This window comes from Gouania willdenowi, chromosome 5, assembly GCF_900634775.1.
Source record: "Gouania willdenowi chromosome 5, fGouWil2.1, whole genome shotgun sequence".
NCBI lineage: Eukaryota > Metazoa > Chordata > Actinopteri > Blenniiformes > Gobiesocidae > Gouania > Gouania willdenowi.
The window spans coordinates 13,421,135-13,440,225 of NC_041048.1; the positions used below are offsets into that span (position 1 = coordinate 13,421,135).

At 37.5% G+C, this 19,091-nt stretch overlaps 1 protein-coding gene across 1 annotated transcript in view; it reads left to right on the forward strand.

Annotated features, from left to right (window-relative positions):
- iars1 (isoleucyl-tRNA synthetase 1) overlaps positions 1 to 19,091 on the forward strand; it is a 53,457-nt gene that overhangs the window by 32,844 nt on the left and 1,522 nt on the right. The window contains exons 20-32 of the mRNA XM_028446707.1: positions 189 to 309; positions 537 to 628; positions 840 to 917; positions 1,368 to 1,489; positions 3,193 to 3,295; positions 4,348 to 4,431; positions 6,106 to 6,280; positions 7,281 to 7,393; positions 9,974 to 10,069; positions 13,432 to 13,608; positions 14,292 to 14,406; positions 14,588 to 14,713; positions 16,128 to 16,274. Of these exons, the coding sequence (XP_028302508.1) occupies positions 189 to 309; positions 537 to 628; positions 840 to 917; positions 1,368 to 1,489; positions 3,193 to 3,295; positions 4,348 to 4,431; positions 6,106 to 6,280; positions 7,281 to 7,393; positions 9,974 to 10,069; positions 13,432 to 13,608; positions 14,292 to 14,406; positions 14,588 to 14,713; positions 16,128 to 16,274 (1,549 nt within the window). The remainder of the gene's footprint in view (positions 1 to 188; positions 310 to 536; positions 629 to 839; positions 918 to 1,367; positions 1,490 to 3,192; positions 3,296 to 4,347; positions 4,432 to 6,105; positions 6,281 to 7,280; positions 7,394 to 9,973; positions 10,070 to 13,431; positions 13,609 to 14,291; positions 14,407 to 14,587; positions 14,714 to 16,127; positions 16,275 to 19,091) is intronic.

Genomic DNA, 19,091 nt, shown 5'->3' on the forward strand with positions numbered 1-19,091 from the left:
CTGTTTAGGTTTGAAGTCTGTAAAACAAAATAACCAAAGCCGATTATTTGTTGTTTTGATTGGATTTTAAAACAGAATAACTAAAGAATGAAGAGCACATAGATTAACATTCCTTACCAATATGTACAGAGCTGAATTACTGCAGTGATTTAATTTTGATCTCTCTACACGTTTGTTTGACCCGACAGGAGGAAAACACACAGTTCCTGTACAACGAAAGCACAGCAAAGCAAAGCGACAACATCATGGACAAATGGATCCAGTCCTTCACACAGTCCCTCATCCAGTTCTTCAAGGCTGAGATGGATGGTGAGAACAATGCTCACAAAACCATTTGTGGCCCAAAGGCTTTCAGCTGAACCCTGACTATTTTAATGGAAAACCTAAACCGCAAAAATTGACTGCAAATTTTTCAAATGTATTATTTAGTAATTGATAGTTACATGAACCACACACACACACAGACAATGCGCTGGTATTTTTAAATCACAAAGTATTGTTATGTAAAGGCATTTAACTGTTCTGACTCATTGCAGCTTACCGGCTGTATACTGTGGTGCCACGTCTGCTCAAGTTTGTGGACATGCTAACTAACTGGTACGTCAGGACAAACAGGCGCCGCCTCAAGGTGAGATCACATCTTTGTTTATAGACTTACACATTTGTTTTTGCAAAATGACATATTAAATCAGTAAAGAATTTGATCTCCTTGTTTTTATGACCATAAGTGAATGTGAGGTTAAAGTTGACACGTTCAAGAGCATCCACGACTGCAAATTCCACATTTTTTTTCCCACTGTTGCAACGGAATACAACTATTTTGCGTTTGAACTTTGTAGGGGGAGAACGGCACTGAGGATTGCCTGTGGGCGTTGGAATCCCTCTTCAGCGTCCTGTTTTCCATGTGCAGGCTGATGGTGAGTAATTAGGTTTCTATGTGATGGGGAGAGAGAAGATAATATGCAGAAAAATTGTCATAGTAAGGTTACTTTGTACTCGCTAGAAATGTTGGCGTAACAATGGTAGGGAAGAGGTTTGTTTGTGTGCTTGCATGACAATGAATAATGCATGAGTACAAAGTAAGAATTTTTATTTATGCGAGGCCTGAGGTGACACGCTGCGAGGCAGTTGGTCTAACTTGCTTTCATACAGGCAAAACAAATTAATTAGTTGAGGTTGAACTGAAGAGAAATAGCATGACGGGTAACCTCACAACAGCATCGTTCAGTATGAACTCTTGTTCAAAGCGTAAAGGCAACAAGAATGAATAGCTGCTGACCATTTGACTTTTATACGGAGAAAAAAAGGAAAGGGAATAGCAGCGGAGATCATCTAAGAATTGCTCATGTTGTGTTTTTTTTTCTCAGGCACCATTCACACCCTTCATTACTGAGATGATGTATAAAAATCTGCGTCACCTCATTGACCCCATTTCTCTGGAAGAGAAAGACATCGGCAGCATCCACTATCTCATGCTTCCTCAAGTCAGGTGAATCTCGTGTTTGTGTGTCGGTATGTTTGTGATGCTGCTCGTGCCTCCTTCCACTCTGAGGTGTGGGTGTGTCAGTGCGTGCATGTCTGTAGGATTCAGGATGCGTAATGCTGCACGCGGAGCACTCACTTCTTCCTGACAACTATGATTGCGTAGAAATCAAGAGGAGAAGTGAACGATTAAGTTGAAGTGGTATTTTTCCCAAATAAAGCACTCGGAAATTAAATAAATTAATTTTCGAAACTTGATTCTCCCCTTGCGTCCTAGTACCAAATAAACCACGGACCGACCCAGTGGTTGGGGACCCCTGGTGTAAGACCTATAGTCCACTGCCCGATGGGTTTATAGCTTTAGTCGTTTTTAAAGCTTTTAATTTATTGATCAGGTGTTGAAACACTAACAAGTCTTTCCACAAAAGCAAAATTGTTCATGACATTAAAGGAAGACAGCTTCTCAGTGCAATGTCTACTATTATTAATAATGATAGTAGTATTATTCATATGAATGATAGTAGTATTATTCATATTAAATGTAATAGCAGTTTTGAAAAAGGCCGGTGCTTTTTCCTCCAGTAATGTGGACTGCTGTGCCTCAGCAAGAGAATGTAAAAGTGCAATAGTTTGTGTCTGAATGAATTTAAATGTTCAAGGTTCAAATTTATTCTGTAGTTTTCTCATGTTGACACTGGAATTTTCTAAATCTATAAGTAAGATTGTTTGTGTACTTCATTCTCATGGACTATCTTTGGTTAAAAGTACAACGGTATTTTTGGTAATTACAGACTGGTCTTTAACAAAGCCTCATCTTTGGATGCCTGCATGGTTCACACATTTTTCATTGTTTTTGTTTATGATATAAGCAATTTCATATTTCGCACTGATAAGAGTAACTGTTACAGAATGAGGAAAATTCCTCTGCAATACCCAGTGTGTCGTGTACATAATTAAAAGATGCGGTTAATTAGTCAGATTTGCAAATAATTTTTAGTTGAAGTAAGTACCTTTTATTTCAATCTGAATTTTGATGGCTGATCAGTTTTATGATCCCCATGGGGAATTTCTATATGATACAAAAATTCTGACCTGATTAATTTGTGTCTATCACTCATTCAGCTTCTAGCACCAATGCTTCATTAGCTACATTTCTTTTTGCCAAATAGGAATACCTCAACCTTCTCTCAAAGGTCAGCCTCCAATCAGGCAGTGGGAAAAGCTGTTCCTGCATCACCTCATTAAATGATTGGATATCCCCTGTGTCTTTCCTATTTCAATTTCCTACCTTCGGTCTGTGCACACGGCACAAGTCAGTGAATAAGCTCTGAACATACAGTGTGTGTCTGCAGAGTGTAGTAATAATAGAGATGAAGTCCTGTTGTACCTATTAATGACTTTTTATATATATATATATATATACATTAGGACCCTGTTACACTTTATTTTATTCCTTTGACAGATGATCTGCTCTCAGTCCTTTGGTCCATTTGTCACCTTCAGTGCTAATTATACTGTGATGTGTAACTGCATTAAATATATCAATAGTCATCCACAGGATGTTTATGTCAACGTTACAGTTGCCTTTAACTAATCCCAACCACTCGTTGTGTTAATTATTCATCCGCCAAACAACAAAAGATTTGACTGCTTTAATATCTGTAATGTTGGTGATGAAAATAAGTTCTTCTTGCTTGTCCTTTCCTGCAGAGAGAGCTTGATTGATAAGCGCATTGAGAGCGCTGTTTCTCAGATGCAATCTGTGATTGAGCTGGGTAGAGTGATCCGGGACAGGAAGACCCTGCCCGTCAAGGTACTTCACCAACTTTACTTTGATTAATTGTGACAGTATGACGTACGCTCCCATCAGCATTCACACACACACACACACACACACACACACACACACACACACACACACACACCCACACCCACCCAAAACAGACCTATTTACACATAATTTAAGCTTCATTAACGTTGACTGGCATTTTTTCCAATTAAAATTACAATTATCATGTTAACCTTTTATGTCAATTACAATTACGTTCTCAATTACTAAAGTTCAATTACAATGAATCACAATTACCAATCCTGAAATGATTAATCTCATAAAATGTAACCTTCCTCTTGTGTTAGCTTTCTGTTAGCATCTCTTATGATAACGGGTGAGTTTTGACCCATGTCTTAAATCCTCCAAAACATATCATCTATCATCTGACTTGTTTCTCATCTCTTGGTTACCTTGTTAGGCTTCCTAATCACTTAAAATTTAATAAACATTTTTGGTTTCAATATAGGCCTTGATTTTATTTTATTTTTAAAATGGTAAAGTGACTCAATAGAACTGACAGGTAGTGGGAAAAGTTGATTTGAAACACATTTTAATAATTGTTAATTACATATGTGTAAGCCATAGAACTGTGACATGGTTCCCCAGTTTTTTGTTCATTGAATTATACCGGTAATTTGAGTTTTTATTGAATTTCCATGACAATTGCAATTACAAAGTCAAATTTTCTGTACTCAATTACAATATAATTATGATTAAAACAGCAAAAATTGTTCATAATTGTATCTAGTTATCAATTACACAATTACATTTATAATTGATCTCAACCCAAGTCCATTCCCTGCAGGTGAAGTATCATTGATATGGATATTAAAGGTTTACACTTCACTATGATGTGTAGAAATAAAAACAACGCAAAGTAAAGCTCTGTGTAATTCAGCCCTTATTTGGACACCAAAGCATTTTTGTTCAGAAAACATTCATTTCATTGTCAAAGAAAAGCAGTCATGAAACATCAATCACTGTATCCACTGTTTTAGGTTTCCTTTGCAGTATGGGTTTTCTTTGTGTTTCAGTACCCTTTGAAGGAAGTGGTTGTTATTCATCAGGACCCAGAAGCACTGAAAGACATCCAGTCTCTGCAGAAATACATCCTGGAAGTAGGTGAACCGACACTCGTGTAAAAGACTTTATTTTTGCATATGGATGCTAAAGTCTACTTTCTTATGGTTCCATAACGCTGCCTGCATGTCGTGTAGGCATCTAAAACACGTGTAATTTTTTCTTTTAAAAAATAAAAAAGTATTACCCTGATATCCATCACATTAGATTACACATCTTTGATCAGTACCTTTTAACTCGTAAGAGGCATAAAATTAAATCATGTTTGCTTTCCAAAGTCACTTCTGCATGCATATTTGATTGATGGGGCAAACATCAGAGCAAGTACATCTCCACTCGCTGCTTGGATCCTGAGCTGTAATTAAAATTTCTTTCTATTTGGTTATGAAACCAGAAGTTAGGCGTCTGTGCCTCAGTAGATTACAACAGACTGAATACATTCTAAGATAAGGTTTTGTGCAATAGTGCTACATAAGCAATATATTTTTGCCTATAGTACAGGCCACATTAGATAACTTTGTGTTCTTGATACTGCTCTTAAATAACATGGGATTATAGTACATCTTTATTTGCTTGTCATGAGGGCATGTTGCATTCTTGTTTGATTTCCCACCGCTCGTCAGGTTGCTTCCTTTATATAACCTCAGAGCAATAGGAATACGTTATTTGTTACGTGTCTTTATTTAAAACATGTTTTCATTTTCTTTTATGTCAGGGTGTCTTTAGTTAAAACTCAATTGTTTTGTTTTTGTTCTTTTCTTAATTCTTTTTTGGTGTCTTTTTTTCTTGTTCTTCAAAGAATAATTCATTTTCACAGCTTGATATAAAAATCCAAGTGTTTTTAATGTTTAATGTTTTTAATGGGGATGCACAATATTGGATTTTTGGTCGATATTCAAAACTTGTTTTGCCATTAATTGATACCAATATTTTTACCCCCACACATTATTGCAGAGATCATCTTGTTTCTGCAGTGGAATTAACATCCAGAATTATTCTGCACACTGCTTGTCAATGCAGACACAAGACAAACCTCATAAAGATTTAACACATTATCGTTCTTTGTGCAAAATCAGAAAAATACTTCAACTTACGTTTTGTTTGGCAAATTCAGAGAATAATTCTACTTTGAGATTGTCGAGTATCACTTACCTCTACCCCTACTTGATTTGAAAGCACTCCTGCATTCTGCTTTGTGCTTAGTCATGTCTTTCCGTGGGAGATTTTTCCATTTATATGATGTTTTTGTGGGTTGATCAAGGAAGCAAAACCTGTTATTTGGGGCGACCGTAGATCGTCCCATGGATCGATGGGTCGTCCAGTAACCGAAGGGTTGGGGGTTTGAATCCAGCTCTATCCAAGTCATTGTTGTTGTGTCTTTGGGCAAGGCACTTTACCCACATTGCCTCGTATGAATGGGTATGAATTGTGCTTGAATGTTGGTGGTGGTCAGAGGGGCTTTGAGTCTCCTCGAAAAAAGCGCTATATAAATCCAAGTCATTATTATTATTATTTAACAGTTAATTCTATTAGTGGATTGGTCAATGTTCGATACTGAACTTTAAAGCCAACATGACCATTAACGTGGTGTATCATTAGTTTTTAGTAACACTGTACCGTTGATAAATTTCCCCTAATGCAGTTGTGTGATTTTTTTTTAATTTTGTTTTTTATGTCTAATGTCAATGTCTGTGTTGCCATTTTTTTTCTAGGAGCTAAACGTCCGGCAATTGACACTTTCTGCTGACAAGGACAAGTACGGTATCCGCCTAAGAGCTGAGCCAGACCACATGGTGCTGGGAAAGAGACTAAAGGGAGCATTCAAAGCAGTCACTGCCTCTATCAAGGAGCTGAGCAGTGAACAGCTAGAAATCTTCCAGAAGACAGGTAATTAGAGTGGAAAACAGCTGCAGTGAAAAACAGCATGGTTTGTAAGAAGACTTGATCAGTCTAACTTTAAGAAAAAAATATGTATTTTTTCCCTTTTAAAATACAAAACCACAAACAGCTGAAGCCCAGATCAGAGCTTCAGTAGGGATCAAAGCCGTGCAAGGTTTCCTGTCTCTCCAATTATAGAAAGCTGAGGGTAGCCCTGACAGTCTGTAGGAAAGGAAGCAGCAGAGGTCAGCAGGGCTGTGGGAACTCACATTTCCAATCACTTGGATTTTTGAAGTCCAGCCAATTGGAAAGATAAAGAATGATAGGTGATGGAAAAAGAGATGGATGCAGTAAAGAATTGTTACAGAGGAACAGTGCACGAGGATGCGTTCCAAACTTAAAGTTAAACCAGGCCCAAAGCTGAATTATTGTTGTTGGACTGAGGTGTTTAATTCAAACAAAGATGAGAAGACTTTTCTCTTTCTGTTCTTACAAGTTCTGTTGTTAAAATTGAAGCTTGGAAAACCCCCAATAACTACTGTTTAATGCTTCAAGATTACTTTAGTTGTAATTTGCGCTAAATAATTGAAATAAGTTTAATTGAATATTTAGTAGATTTCAGGTTTACAATATTAAGCAAATTCTGCTGCAGAAAAAAATACCAGATCATTGTCCAAGTTTAAAGTTGAAACTCCTTAACAACGTTTTTGATCTTAATATTTCGATATTTCATAAATGGGAGGCACGAAAGAAAGAAATCAAAGCCTGCGAATCACTGATTGGTGGTAAGCTGCTGAATAGGACAGAAGACAGATTATTTATAATTTCCTCGGGTAAAATAGAGATCTGAACCAAAGGTGATTGAGTGAATTTTAGTGTAGTTTAAAATCACTCAAACAATAAATCATTTTTAAAAATTGTAGTTCTTTCTTAAGCGTGTTTCTTTTTTTTTTCGCTATTTGAAGTCTAGTGTGTGTAGAACGTGTGTGTGTGTGTGTGTGTTTTCTAGGCTCCATGGTGCTGGATGGTCATGAGCTCCACGAGGAGGACCTGAGGCTGATGTACACCTTTGATCAAAGCTCTGGCTCAGCTGCACAGTATGAGGCTCACTCTGATGCACAGGTATGAATGGGAATAGTCACACTGGCAGTTTCCAACAAAAAAACCTCACATGAAACGTGCACACCTGCCAGGACGTAAACATGAAGCTAAACAGACACCCAGCCAAATGCTTTGTTCCTGGTATATTTGTGGGTGTTAGTCACCAAGTCTTCCTAACATACGGCTCATTATCTCTTTCCCACATTCCAGGGGCCTCATTTATAAACACAGCGTACATACAAAAGAAAGCAACGTTTGGGATTTATTTAAAAAAAAACTTGGCGAGAAAATGTGTGCAACTCCACGGCAGCTCTGACCCTGTTCTGTGAATTTGATGCATTTGTTTGAAATAATCGAATATTACACATTTCACAAAACATATCAGATATGAAGGATATATTTGCAAAAATTAAGGAGAAAAATTATACTAACCACCCAGGAAGTGAGTGAAGGTGCGTGCGCGTGCCTACAAATACAGTTTTATATTAATAATTAATGGTAATTACAATGAAGTTTGTATCAGTGACTATTTATCAAGGGCGTTAACCTGACCTTTTTTAGGCACCATATAGGCAGAGCTAGGTGTTTATTCACGTACCATAACCTTAGGGTTGAGTGTGATTTACAAACGGAAATAGGCGTAGGACGTTCGTGCACCATTTTTTATTAATATGAACGTTTTCTTGCATCTGCACTTCTGTGTTTTAGAGTACACCAGCTGAAGTGATCTTACCAATGCACAGTTTTATAAATGAGGCCCCAGAGGTTAAGATACATAATCACTTATGCTGTTAATTATAATTTTGTGGTTGTTTTTGTTAAACTTCTTTTTCTGGACAGTTGTTTGTTTTTTTTTTATTCATAATTTCTTACACATAGCACTTGATTTTCACTTTGTGTGAAATTTCAATTTCTTGAAATACAAGGTAATGCACAGAGGTAGATACAGGCACGTCCTGCCACCCCCCACCTTCTCCCCTTTAATGTCTGTCTTTTAGTGGATTTAACAACAAAGTTAAATCTAACCGATCCAAAAATCTTCTCTTGGCCCTGCTACCGCTGCGTACTGTAAATGCAATTGTGTCTTCACCATGAGTGTGATGTATGAAATCATTTCACGGCTAAGTAGAATCCTGCGTGTACGTGTTTCCCACAGGCCGTCTCTAATCAGTGCCCCTCCAACCGTGCACGTATCACACGGCTGCACCTTAATACCAGTTTACTGAGCTGGCTTTTTAAATTCTCTCCGTTACTTAAGTGGTTCTCCAGCTCCCATCTGTGTCGCTATTCTATTATATATGTCACTACTCTGTGTTACTGCCGTGTCCTTTCTGTTACCCTCACACAGTCGTTCCTCTTCCATCCAGCGTTGTTTTCAACTTGAATCCCATTAGCATTACAAGAAAGTAGCATTCATATAATTTTCTGCATTCAGTACTCTATAGTATAGCTATTAGGACAATATATTTTTGCACATGAACATAGAGCCATTCCTTGCACATACAGTATGTTCATATAGGTAGTGAAGTTTTTTTTCTCATGAATGAAGTGCACTAAAGGATTCGGTTACCATGGTTTTTGTTCAAAGCGGTCACTAGCATTTGTTTGAGTAGAATTGAGACCTCACCCACCATGTTCAACAAGCACAATCTGGTCCACCTACACCAGCTGTTTCCAAACCCAGTCCTCGAGGTTTACTAATCCAGCAGATTTTAGATGTGTCCCCTGCTCCAACACAGCTGAGAGCTGCTTGATAACACTTCATTAGATTCAGGAGTGTTAGAGCAGGAAATCACATAAAACATGCTGGATTGGTGGTTCTCAAGGATCAGATTTGTCCACCCCTGACCAACATTGTGTACACAATTAGGCAAGTGATTATTTTCATTAAATCACAATTTCATCCTCTTTCAAGGAAGAATTTTTTTATGTTTGTTTGTCTGTTAGCAGATTACGTCAAAAGTATCCAAAGATACTAGAATTTACACCATTCCATTCATTTTTGGTTTGGATCCAGATCAGTATACTGATTGTGGTTTGAGAAATCAAAGAATCTCTCATCATTGGAAAAAAATTAAAAAACTCATATCCTGGTTTGTCTTCAGCTCAAATCTGAATTTGCACATTTCAACGCAGTCTCCGAATAATAAGGGTGTCTATACATTTGGATCTACTGTTAATAATTAGTAGCTATTGTTGCTACTTGTTATTAACGGGGATGGGAATTTCTTCCAAGCCTTTAATGTGTGAATGACCATGATCGCTGATCCAGATAATTGCCAATATCTGGCAAAGAGGATATTTGGCCCTCTCTGAGTGCTCTTATTATGCATATTTTCTAATTCTTCAATTCTACAAAATTTTCACGGGCAAACCGGGCAACAAAAAAGGGGGTTAACGCTGAAAAGTCAGAAATGAAAAAAAAAAAAGTCTGTCAGAGAGTTGCTAGATATTGGGGGGGGAAATCACAGAACCGCAATAAATGACAAAAAATAAGAGCCAAATATTTGAGAAGACTTAAACATGAAGTTACCAGAAAGTCATTAACCTTCAGTGCCTTCATACTGCATTTTTATTTATTTATTTATTTTATTTCTCTAGGTGCTGGTGCTGTTGGACATCTCCCCAGACCAGTCCATGGTGGATGAAGGTGTTGCCAGAGAGGTCATCAACCGCATTCAGAAACTGCGTAAGAAGGTGAGAAGATCATTTCAGGAGCACAACAAACTTCGGAAAAAGAGAGTGACACATAACGCACTACTTCTAATTGTCACAATCCAGTGTTAAATAATTGGCAACTTGCATAGCTGAGAACAGTGTGAGCCAAACATGCTGCTTGGACAGTTTTAGGTGGTTAGACTTCTTAACTGTTCTGTTTATCTACTACCATATTTAAACTAAATAAATATAACTTTTGAATACACAACAGTCATTTCATTACACACCATCAAATTGAAAGTAATATCCCAAATAAAAAGCTCAACATTACCACATGAGCAAGTTGAACTAGAGTCAGGGTAGGCGGCTCGCTGCAACCCTGTCATCATTTAGAATATTCCAAGCCTGATGGATAAGGTACCTTAAATAACTAACTAACGAGGGCTCCTTAGGGGGGTCCCCCATCCCTTTGCATTGAGCCAACAAGGTGAACCAGTTTCTTCCAAAGCTGGCGGTCCCGTGCCAGCAGATCTGCGTCCTCCACTCCGTGTTGTCTGAGGTCGCCCGCGATGATGTCCAGTCATCGTGTTCGGGGCTTGCCTCGTGGCCTTCTCCATGTTTTTGATGATTCTGAGAGCCCTACTATCAAAACCATCTATTCTTGCAGCCAGAGTCTTGTTCAAGGGCCATGTCCATGAGCCATAGAGCAGGATGGAGTGTACTGCCGAGTTGTAAATATGGAGCTTCATTTTGCATGAGATGGAGCGATGCCGCCAGAGTGGTTTCCAGAGAGACTGCAGAGCTGAAGCTACCAGTGCTCTTCTGCGAGTAAATATCTGAAAGTGCCAAATCAAATGCCAGGACAGCTTCAGGAAAGAAGAAATTGTGAGAGCTTTAGAAGAACATGGTTAACACAAAGTATCTCAAATGCAGGATGTATTAGAGGAGAACTGTGATAGTGTTGTAATTAAAGTTAATGCATTCTTCTGATTGGCATTGCACGGCTGCTGTATGCAAAAAAGTGATTATGTTCATTTTAATTTTTTCTCAGCTTCGTCTTGTTCTACCATTTTTTTTGTTGGTCCGTTTTGAATATTTCCACTTCAACATCACAGTTGCAGGTTTCTCCATCATAAGGCAGGCTTAATATAAGCTAATTACACTCTGGCTCCTTTCAGGTTCAGTGATGGAGCTTTGAAGTGGTCAGGGGAGTAAAGACGGATTAGCCTGGAGTCCCTTGTTTTCTCAGGCAACAAACACTTTCCACCCCCCTATAGCCGTTGTGTCCCACTGGCTCCCAGCCAGGTTAAATTCCTCCAATTATTACAACTTACTCATAACGGAGATAAGTTAGGAATTTTCCACTCTGTGGATGGGAATTAATTTATTTTTTTGCTATGCTGACATGTAGACTGTAGGTGGGCCCATGTTACCACTTAGTGAGCGCCTCAGGTGAGGGTCAGTTCCTTGACTTGGAAAAGCCTATAAACCTTCCAATGATTGACTGCTCTCTGCTGTATCTAGCTCACATTATCTCTTGCCCTTGAGCAACATATTGCAATTGGGATATATTCACAGGCTTGTGCTGCACCGTAAAGATGAGCATGTGTGTTGCATTTCACATGTGCACAGTGGTGGGCTACAGATGAGTATGAGATCAATGTGTTTAATGGTGTCAAGGTTAGAGGAAGAAGGCAATGGGCAACGCCAAAATAAATGAGCTCTTCTCCGATGAAGTTGTCATCTTTTCTCCCTCTGCCTTTACGTTGCTAGATATCTTTTAGCTTTTTAATCTATACTATATTTGGCCCTCACTTGTTTATCTATCTTTTAGGTATATATATGTATAGAAGAAGAAGAAGAACAAAAAAAACAACCCTCACAAACACTTTGATTTTAATGTTGGTTATATCCAAGATTCTAATGTGTCTTGATGGCTTGCACCAGGGTTGGAGTCAATTTCAATTACATATTTAATTATCCATGTGGAATTACAACAAAATTATGATTGCAGTGACCAGCATTTTTTGTAATTACAATTAAATTTATAATTATTATTCAACTGAAAGTCAATTACAATTATGTACTCAATTACTAACGTTCAAATTCTATTAATCACAATTACTGAGCCTTTAATAAACAACCTCGTAAAACTTAACCTTCCTCTTGTGTTAGCTTTCTGTTAGCATCTCTTATGATAACTGGTAGATTTTGACCCATGTCTAAAATCAGTTGTATAATACACACAAAAAAAACCATGAATTTGTTTTTAATCTCTTGGTTATCTTGTTAGGCTTCCTTATAGGGCTGGGCGATATGGCCTTTTATAAATACCGCGATATTTTTAGGCCATGTCACGATACACGATATATATCTCGATATTTTGCATTACCCTTGAATTAACACTTTGATGCACAAAATCACACCAGTATGATGATTCTATATGTCTACATTAAAACATTCTTGATCATACTGCATTAATATATGCCAATTTTAAACTTTCATACAAAAAAGGGGATATCACAACTAAGTCAAAGTTGACATAACTGTATTTATTAAACAGTGAGTGGCTCAAACATAAAATTGTCAACAGAAAGTGCACGTTCTGTGCAAAATTGTCACAGAGACATTTCAAAACAAGACATTAGTGCAGGATGCAACTCACATGGCATTTCAAAACACAAAATTAAAGTGCACTTTTTGTACGTAATGCCACTACAATATTTTAAAACAAATAGTGCCCTTTTGTGCATGTTGTCATTAAGATGACATTTCAAAAAAAAAAAAAAAAAAAAGTCCGCGAGTTTAACGGTATGGTCATTTTCAACACCGCACAGACTACAAGCTGCGATATATCGAGTATATTCGCTATATCGCCCAGCCCTACTTCCTTATCCATGAAAATGTTGGTATTCCTGTCTTTGGTGTGAGCGTCTGGGCCTTTTTTCTGTCAGTAAACTCCTCAATATAAATGTATTTAAAAAAAAAAAAAAAAAAAACGATAAAATGGTACTGAAAAGAACTGACAGGTAGTGAGAAAACTTGCTATGTAGTTAACAATTATTAAAATATGTTTCATATGTGTAAGCCTAATATCATTCTGCATTTTTGTGTTTTAATTAATTAAATTGTAGTTTTCATAGAATTTTTCATGCCAATTACAATTACAAAGTCAGTTATCTGAACTCAATTATAATTCAATTATGATTACAACAGAAACAGATGGTTAATTTGTTGTAATTATAATTATGCCATAATTGTAATTATCAGTTATGCGATTACATTTATAATTGACCCCACCCCTGGCTTGCACTACTATAGAGTCCTGCTTTTGATACAGTAAAAAGAACCTTAACTATTTTATGCCTGTAACTCTCCATCTTTTCATATTCTCTCTTTAGGCACACCTGGTCCCATCAGATGAGATAACTGTGTACTACAACTGCCAGCCACAGGGGGAGTACTTGGACTCTGTGATCCAGGCTCACAAGGACTTCATCTTGGCTACAACCAAGGCTCCACTTCTGCCTTTCCCCTTCCCAAAGACAGCCAGTGTCATCATTGAGGAAACTACTCAGGTGGGGGAGATTTTGTAATTCAAGCATGGATTAATGAGCAGCAGCAAACATGTTAACTAGGGATGTCCCGATACAACTTTTTCATTTCCGATATGTTGCCGATATTGCAGCCTTGCATATCGGCCGATACCGATATTGATCTGATATCAGCATGAATCATACATAGTTTGTTTTTTTTAATTTTTTTGTTTTTTTTTCTTTAATGAAAACCACTAATTACTTTTGTATCTATTATTGTATTTGTATTATATTTTGGAGTGTGGAATGTTAGAAAAGGCTTGATCAAGTGATGTTACTCAAACAGAGAACAATAGTCAACAACAGTAGATATGAGAAAAACACCCATTTATTATTAACCAATTGGTTACATACATTTTAACCTTCAACATAATATCTACAGTATTCTACAATTGAATAAAATAAATAAAAAATTTAATTGAAGAAAAAAATCAGAAAATTTTGGAAATTTTATTCCGATACTCGTTTTCAGGCTAATATCGGACCGATATCCGATATCAATGTTGGATCGGGACACCTCTTATGTTAACGAAGGAAAATAAGTGAAAACTATAAGTCATTGTGTTGTTATATGAAGTAAATTATCACGACTACAATTTAAGGATCTATATTTTATGAATTACACATAGCAACTCTAAGTACTTGGTTGGTTTTTTATGTTGCAGCTGAAGTCATCCGACTTGCAGATAACCATTGTAAAAGGAACGTCACCAGCTCCTGTTAATGGACCAGCGTGTGCATATGTCAACCTGAGAGTAAACATCAACAACAGGCAACAAGGTACTAAAATAATAATGTTTTTACCTCTTTAATTAAACAAAGATAATATTCCAAAGAGTTTTCCCTGCTAGTGAATGACATTGCGTAATCAATAATAAGTAGTTTTTGTTTTTGAACATGAACTGAAATACATTTATGAATCAGTCATGTTGGCATTATAGATGTATATGTTTATTTGCAGAGGGTGTTGTGCTCCTGGAGAATCCCAAAGGAAACGATCGCCTGGACTTTGACAAGTTTAAGAAAGTGTGCAGCAGCATCTTTGAGACAAACAACACACCGCTCAGGTTCTTCAGTGGAGGGACTGGTGAGAAATCAAACTGGTGTTATCAGAAATCAATTTGTTAATCCGTGTGTCTCATGAGCTTCACTCCAAAGCACTTTTCTCTTCCCACGGATGCTACTCTTCCCATTTTTCAATATTAGGCCAGAAGTCAAAACCACCAACAATTACTGTTAACCTTTAACCATGAAGCAACTGTTAACTTATAAAGTTCAGTGTTGTGGCATACTTCATACACAATTTTATTTAAACCAAAGAGGGATCTGTCATAAGTCACAAATGGTTCAGGAATAGTTAGAGCAACACAACCAGTTAGGTGGTGTAGATCTAAATCTAGTTGAATGTGTTGTTAGCATAATGCCACATACTATAGCACATAAGGTCTATAGCACAACACATCAGCGATCATTCAGAAGCTAAAGTGTATCAATAGTATTCAGATGATTATTAGCTACTTGCTGTACTCGTCATGTATTTTGATTTTACTGTTTTATTTCAAACAAATTGCAAATGCAATAACACAAGAAACAATATTACCATAAACAAATGATTTGATGCTGATGCTTCCCTCGTGAAAAAAGGAAAACAAAACAATTATTACATATATTACTGCATACATATACTTTTTGTGTTCGATAGAGAGTGGGGAAGTATAAACTTATTAGTCCCACCCCTTTTCCTACATTACAGTAACTAATAATCTAATTGTCAGCATCCTGTTTTCTAACCATTGCTGGTGTTATTACATTAATTTTGTGTCATTTATATATGATTTAGATTTTTTTTTATTGATTTAGATTATTTCATATAAACAAAAGACGTGCAGAACCGATTGTAATGCAAAGGCTCTGATTTCTGGTCACATGGTGCAACTATACAAATGGCATCTGGTAGCTTGACGTTGCAAAAGTTTAAAAAAAAAAAATGAAATGGATGTGAATGGTTATCTGTTTAAACCAGAGAGCGATAAAGCTTGTGAGGTCACAGAGTATCTAATTCTAGTGATTCTGAGAGGGAAAATGCTGCCTGAGATTTGTGTGAGACCAGATTTAAAAGTGGCTGTTACCACATGATGTTGATGCGTGCATTACATCCACACAAAATCAGACTAAACATGTGTGTGTGTGTGTCACTACCGGCGCTGGATCAGCCTGTGAAGTAGGCAACATGTTGCTGACAGCGCAGTTACTTAGTAACAGTGGCTGCTTGACAAGAGCTTGTCAAAAACGTTACCTGAATGAACCGCTGCTATCATGCACGATTTTTTGATACGGTTTGAAACATAAGTTCATCATTGGTGTCCTTTCAGTACTTTAAAAGCATTGTAAAATGAGAAAAAAATATTTTAGACTGCTTTGTCTCATATCATCATGACTGGTTGGTGCTATTAATATTGTCTTTTGAGCTGAAAGCTTTATTTGTAATGTTTTATTTCCAGAGTTGAACAGCAAGACAGACGTCCAGGCCCTGAGTGGTAAAACTGTGTCCGTGGCCTCTTCATCTTCCTCTCTTGGCCCCGCCCCCACCACTGATGCCCTCCTGTGTCCTTATGTTAACGTCGTGCTCTGCAACGCACAACCAGCTGGTGAGAAAAACCATTTTAACATTTTAGTAGACTAGTACAGTCCCCGTTGAAAGTATGTATTCATATTAGTGATGCACCAAATATTCGACCACCGAATATATTCGGCCAAATATTGCAAAAAAGCTACATTCGGCCTTTGGTTTAGTAAGTTAAAATCAAGTGCGAATAGTAGCATATGACGCAATCAAACAACGTGCTGTGATTTTGTGTTGGAAAAGTGTGTGCGCATTGCTGCAGAACCAGCAGCAGCTCCTGCAAACACAGCCAGACTCTTTCTTTACCGCTCTCCGTCGTCAGTCACCGCGTAAAAGTTGGAAATCGTCCATTTCCACAGCCGAGTCTGTTGTTAGCGCTGTGAGCCACAAATCCGTAAACATCCCCATCTTTTCCTCCTTACACTTGGAGTACTAACAGCCGATGTGTGTGAACATTGAGTCCGTGGCTTCAAGCAGTGACTCCCAACACGATCGGCAGCAGAAAAAGTAGTGCAGTTTGGGCGTCCAGTAGTACAGTTTGCATTTACATATATGGCAATAAAGTAAAATATATATTCTATATTAAACCGCAGTGTTTGTTTTAGCTGTTAGATAGTTGGAGAGAGAGGAGCTCACATTCTAGGAGACGTGTTAGGTGACGTCACCTGCCAACGTGGGCAAAATCCAACTGTCCCGTTTAAAGCTGACTTTTTACAAAATGAAGAATAACAAGGGAGGGAGGAAACAGAACTTTTTCAACTCTGTCCCTCTGAATGAGGCTAAAGTAGTGCCTATCACTGTATCAAAACTATTATAAAGTGATGTTTTCATCATACCTCCCCTTTAATGCACTTATAGCTTTTTTTCGGAATGCATGTTTGGTTTTATTTGAAGGGCTAATATAAATGAAAAACTTTGTTGTGCTTTTCATGAAAAGCAAAGGCTACTGGAATATTTAAAAAATGTCAGAATATTCAATAAACATTTACTTTCTTTAAAAAAAACATATCTAAAAATGTATTCTAGGCTATTTATGCACTTCTAAAAAAAAATAGTGAAAAACCTAACAACCACATTCAATATTCGGTATTAGGTATTCAGCTAAGCGTTTATATTTTATTCGGCTTGGGCCTCAAATTTTCATTTCGTTGCATCCTTAATTCATATAGTGGGAGCTTAAGTAGAGTTGTCAATTATGGCCAAATGAGTATGTGTTTGAAGGTTGGATGAACAAAGAGGTGTACATATTCTGTATGCTGTAGTGTTATAAAGGGGTATATTTACATGTGCAAAGTAAAATAGTGTGTGCTATTTCCCTGGTTTGATTCTATGGGACATGTACATGATAAATTGATGAATAAAGTTTGCACCAATGTTTGCTGGACTTTAGCATATGGAGATTTTTCTTCGGCAAAGAAAAACTCAAAAAATCCAGTTGGAAAATGAATTACACACAAACATGTCATGTACATCCAACATACTACCATAGAGAAGAGCTAGGATCCACAAGGCTGCCTATTTGTACAGAGCAGCAGATTCTTCTCATATTCTGCCTGTGGCGCCAATGGAGCGTGCAATATCAGCCTCACGCACTTCCCCACGTTCTTTTGTTTTGCTTTTTCTTATTTACGTAAGGTGCGCAAAAGGATATAAACAGGTAGTGAAAATATCAGTGTTTGTAATGCCGTGTTTGCGGAGAAATGTGTCACTGTTCGCTTTGAGCACAGCCGCTGCATGCTGCCTTGTCATCAGCCTGACCCCTTCTCTTCCGGAGACGTTACTTCTGCGTTCAAACACGAAATACTGAAGTTACACGGACTTTGCGGGCATGTGTGTACAGTACAGAGCCAAATAATATCTGGAGACAGCACCCGGAGATGTAAAGGGCTTGACTGTGCCACACAGATCTAGCTAACAGAGAACAAAACTAATTAAAATTACCAGAACAGCACGTCCCACATTTCCGCTTTTTCCCTGTACGTTATAGTTGTAGTAATAGCAGTATTAGTGTGCGTGCGGCTCAGACACCCCTCCCCACTTTCATGTCTTGTCCGGTTTAGTCCGTGTTGATTTCATAATAAAATGAAAATAAACGTTGGCTGTGTACGTTGTAGTAGTAATAGTATTATCAGTGTGTGCGCAACTGAGACGCCCCTCCCCCCTCTCATGTCCCAGTCTAACCTACGTTGATTTAAAAATAAAATGAATACAAACATTTTGAAACGTAATCACTAAAAAAGTCTAAAATAATGGATGCACACCCTCGGGCTATGTGCAAGCTGTGTACAACATTTCAGGTCGATCAGACACACGTCAGGGAGATATGCACTCCACACGCACACAGACAGACCTTTCTTGTATTTATAGATAGATGTAGGGCTTTTCTTTGGCAATAGTGGTCTTTTTTTTTTTGACAAACATGATTTGTTCACCCTACTTAGTCCATTCCAGTTGTAAAGTTAAAGTGAAGATTTTCCCCTCAATTTGTGGAAATAAATACAGTTTTATTGCTGATTTAATCCTGATTGCGACATTATAAAGCAACATGATTCTGATACATATTATAGTAATGTAGCGGTAGTGCGTTTAGGTTTATTTTTCTGTCTCTGTTTTAAGTGTTCTTCTTTAATCGTGTGCCTGCAGCAGTGTTGGTCACACACTTTTATTCTGGTGCAATGCCCCCTCCTGTATGCAGCAAAATGATTGAGGAGTTCTTTCAGAAGTTTGTTTTCTTTGGACTGAAGGAAAATGGCTCTTCCTCCTTTTGGAGATCCAAAATTCTGTCATTACACTTCTTTTCAACTATTGTCTAAATTGATTAGATTCTCAATGTTGATACAGT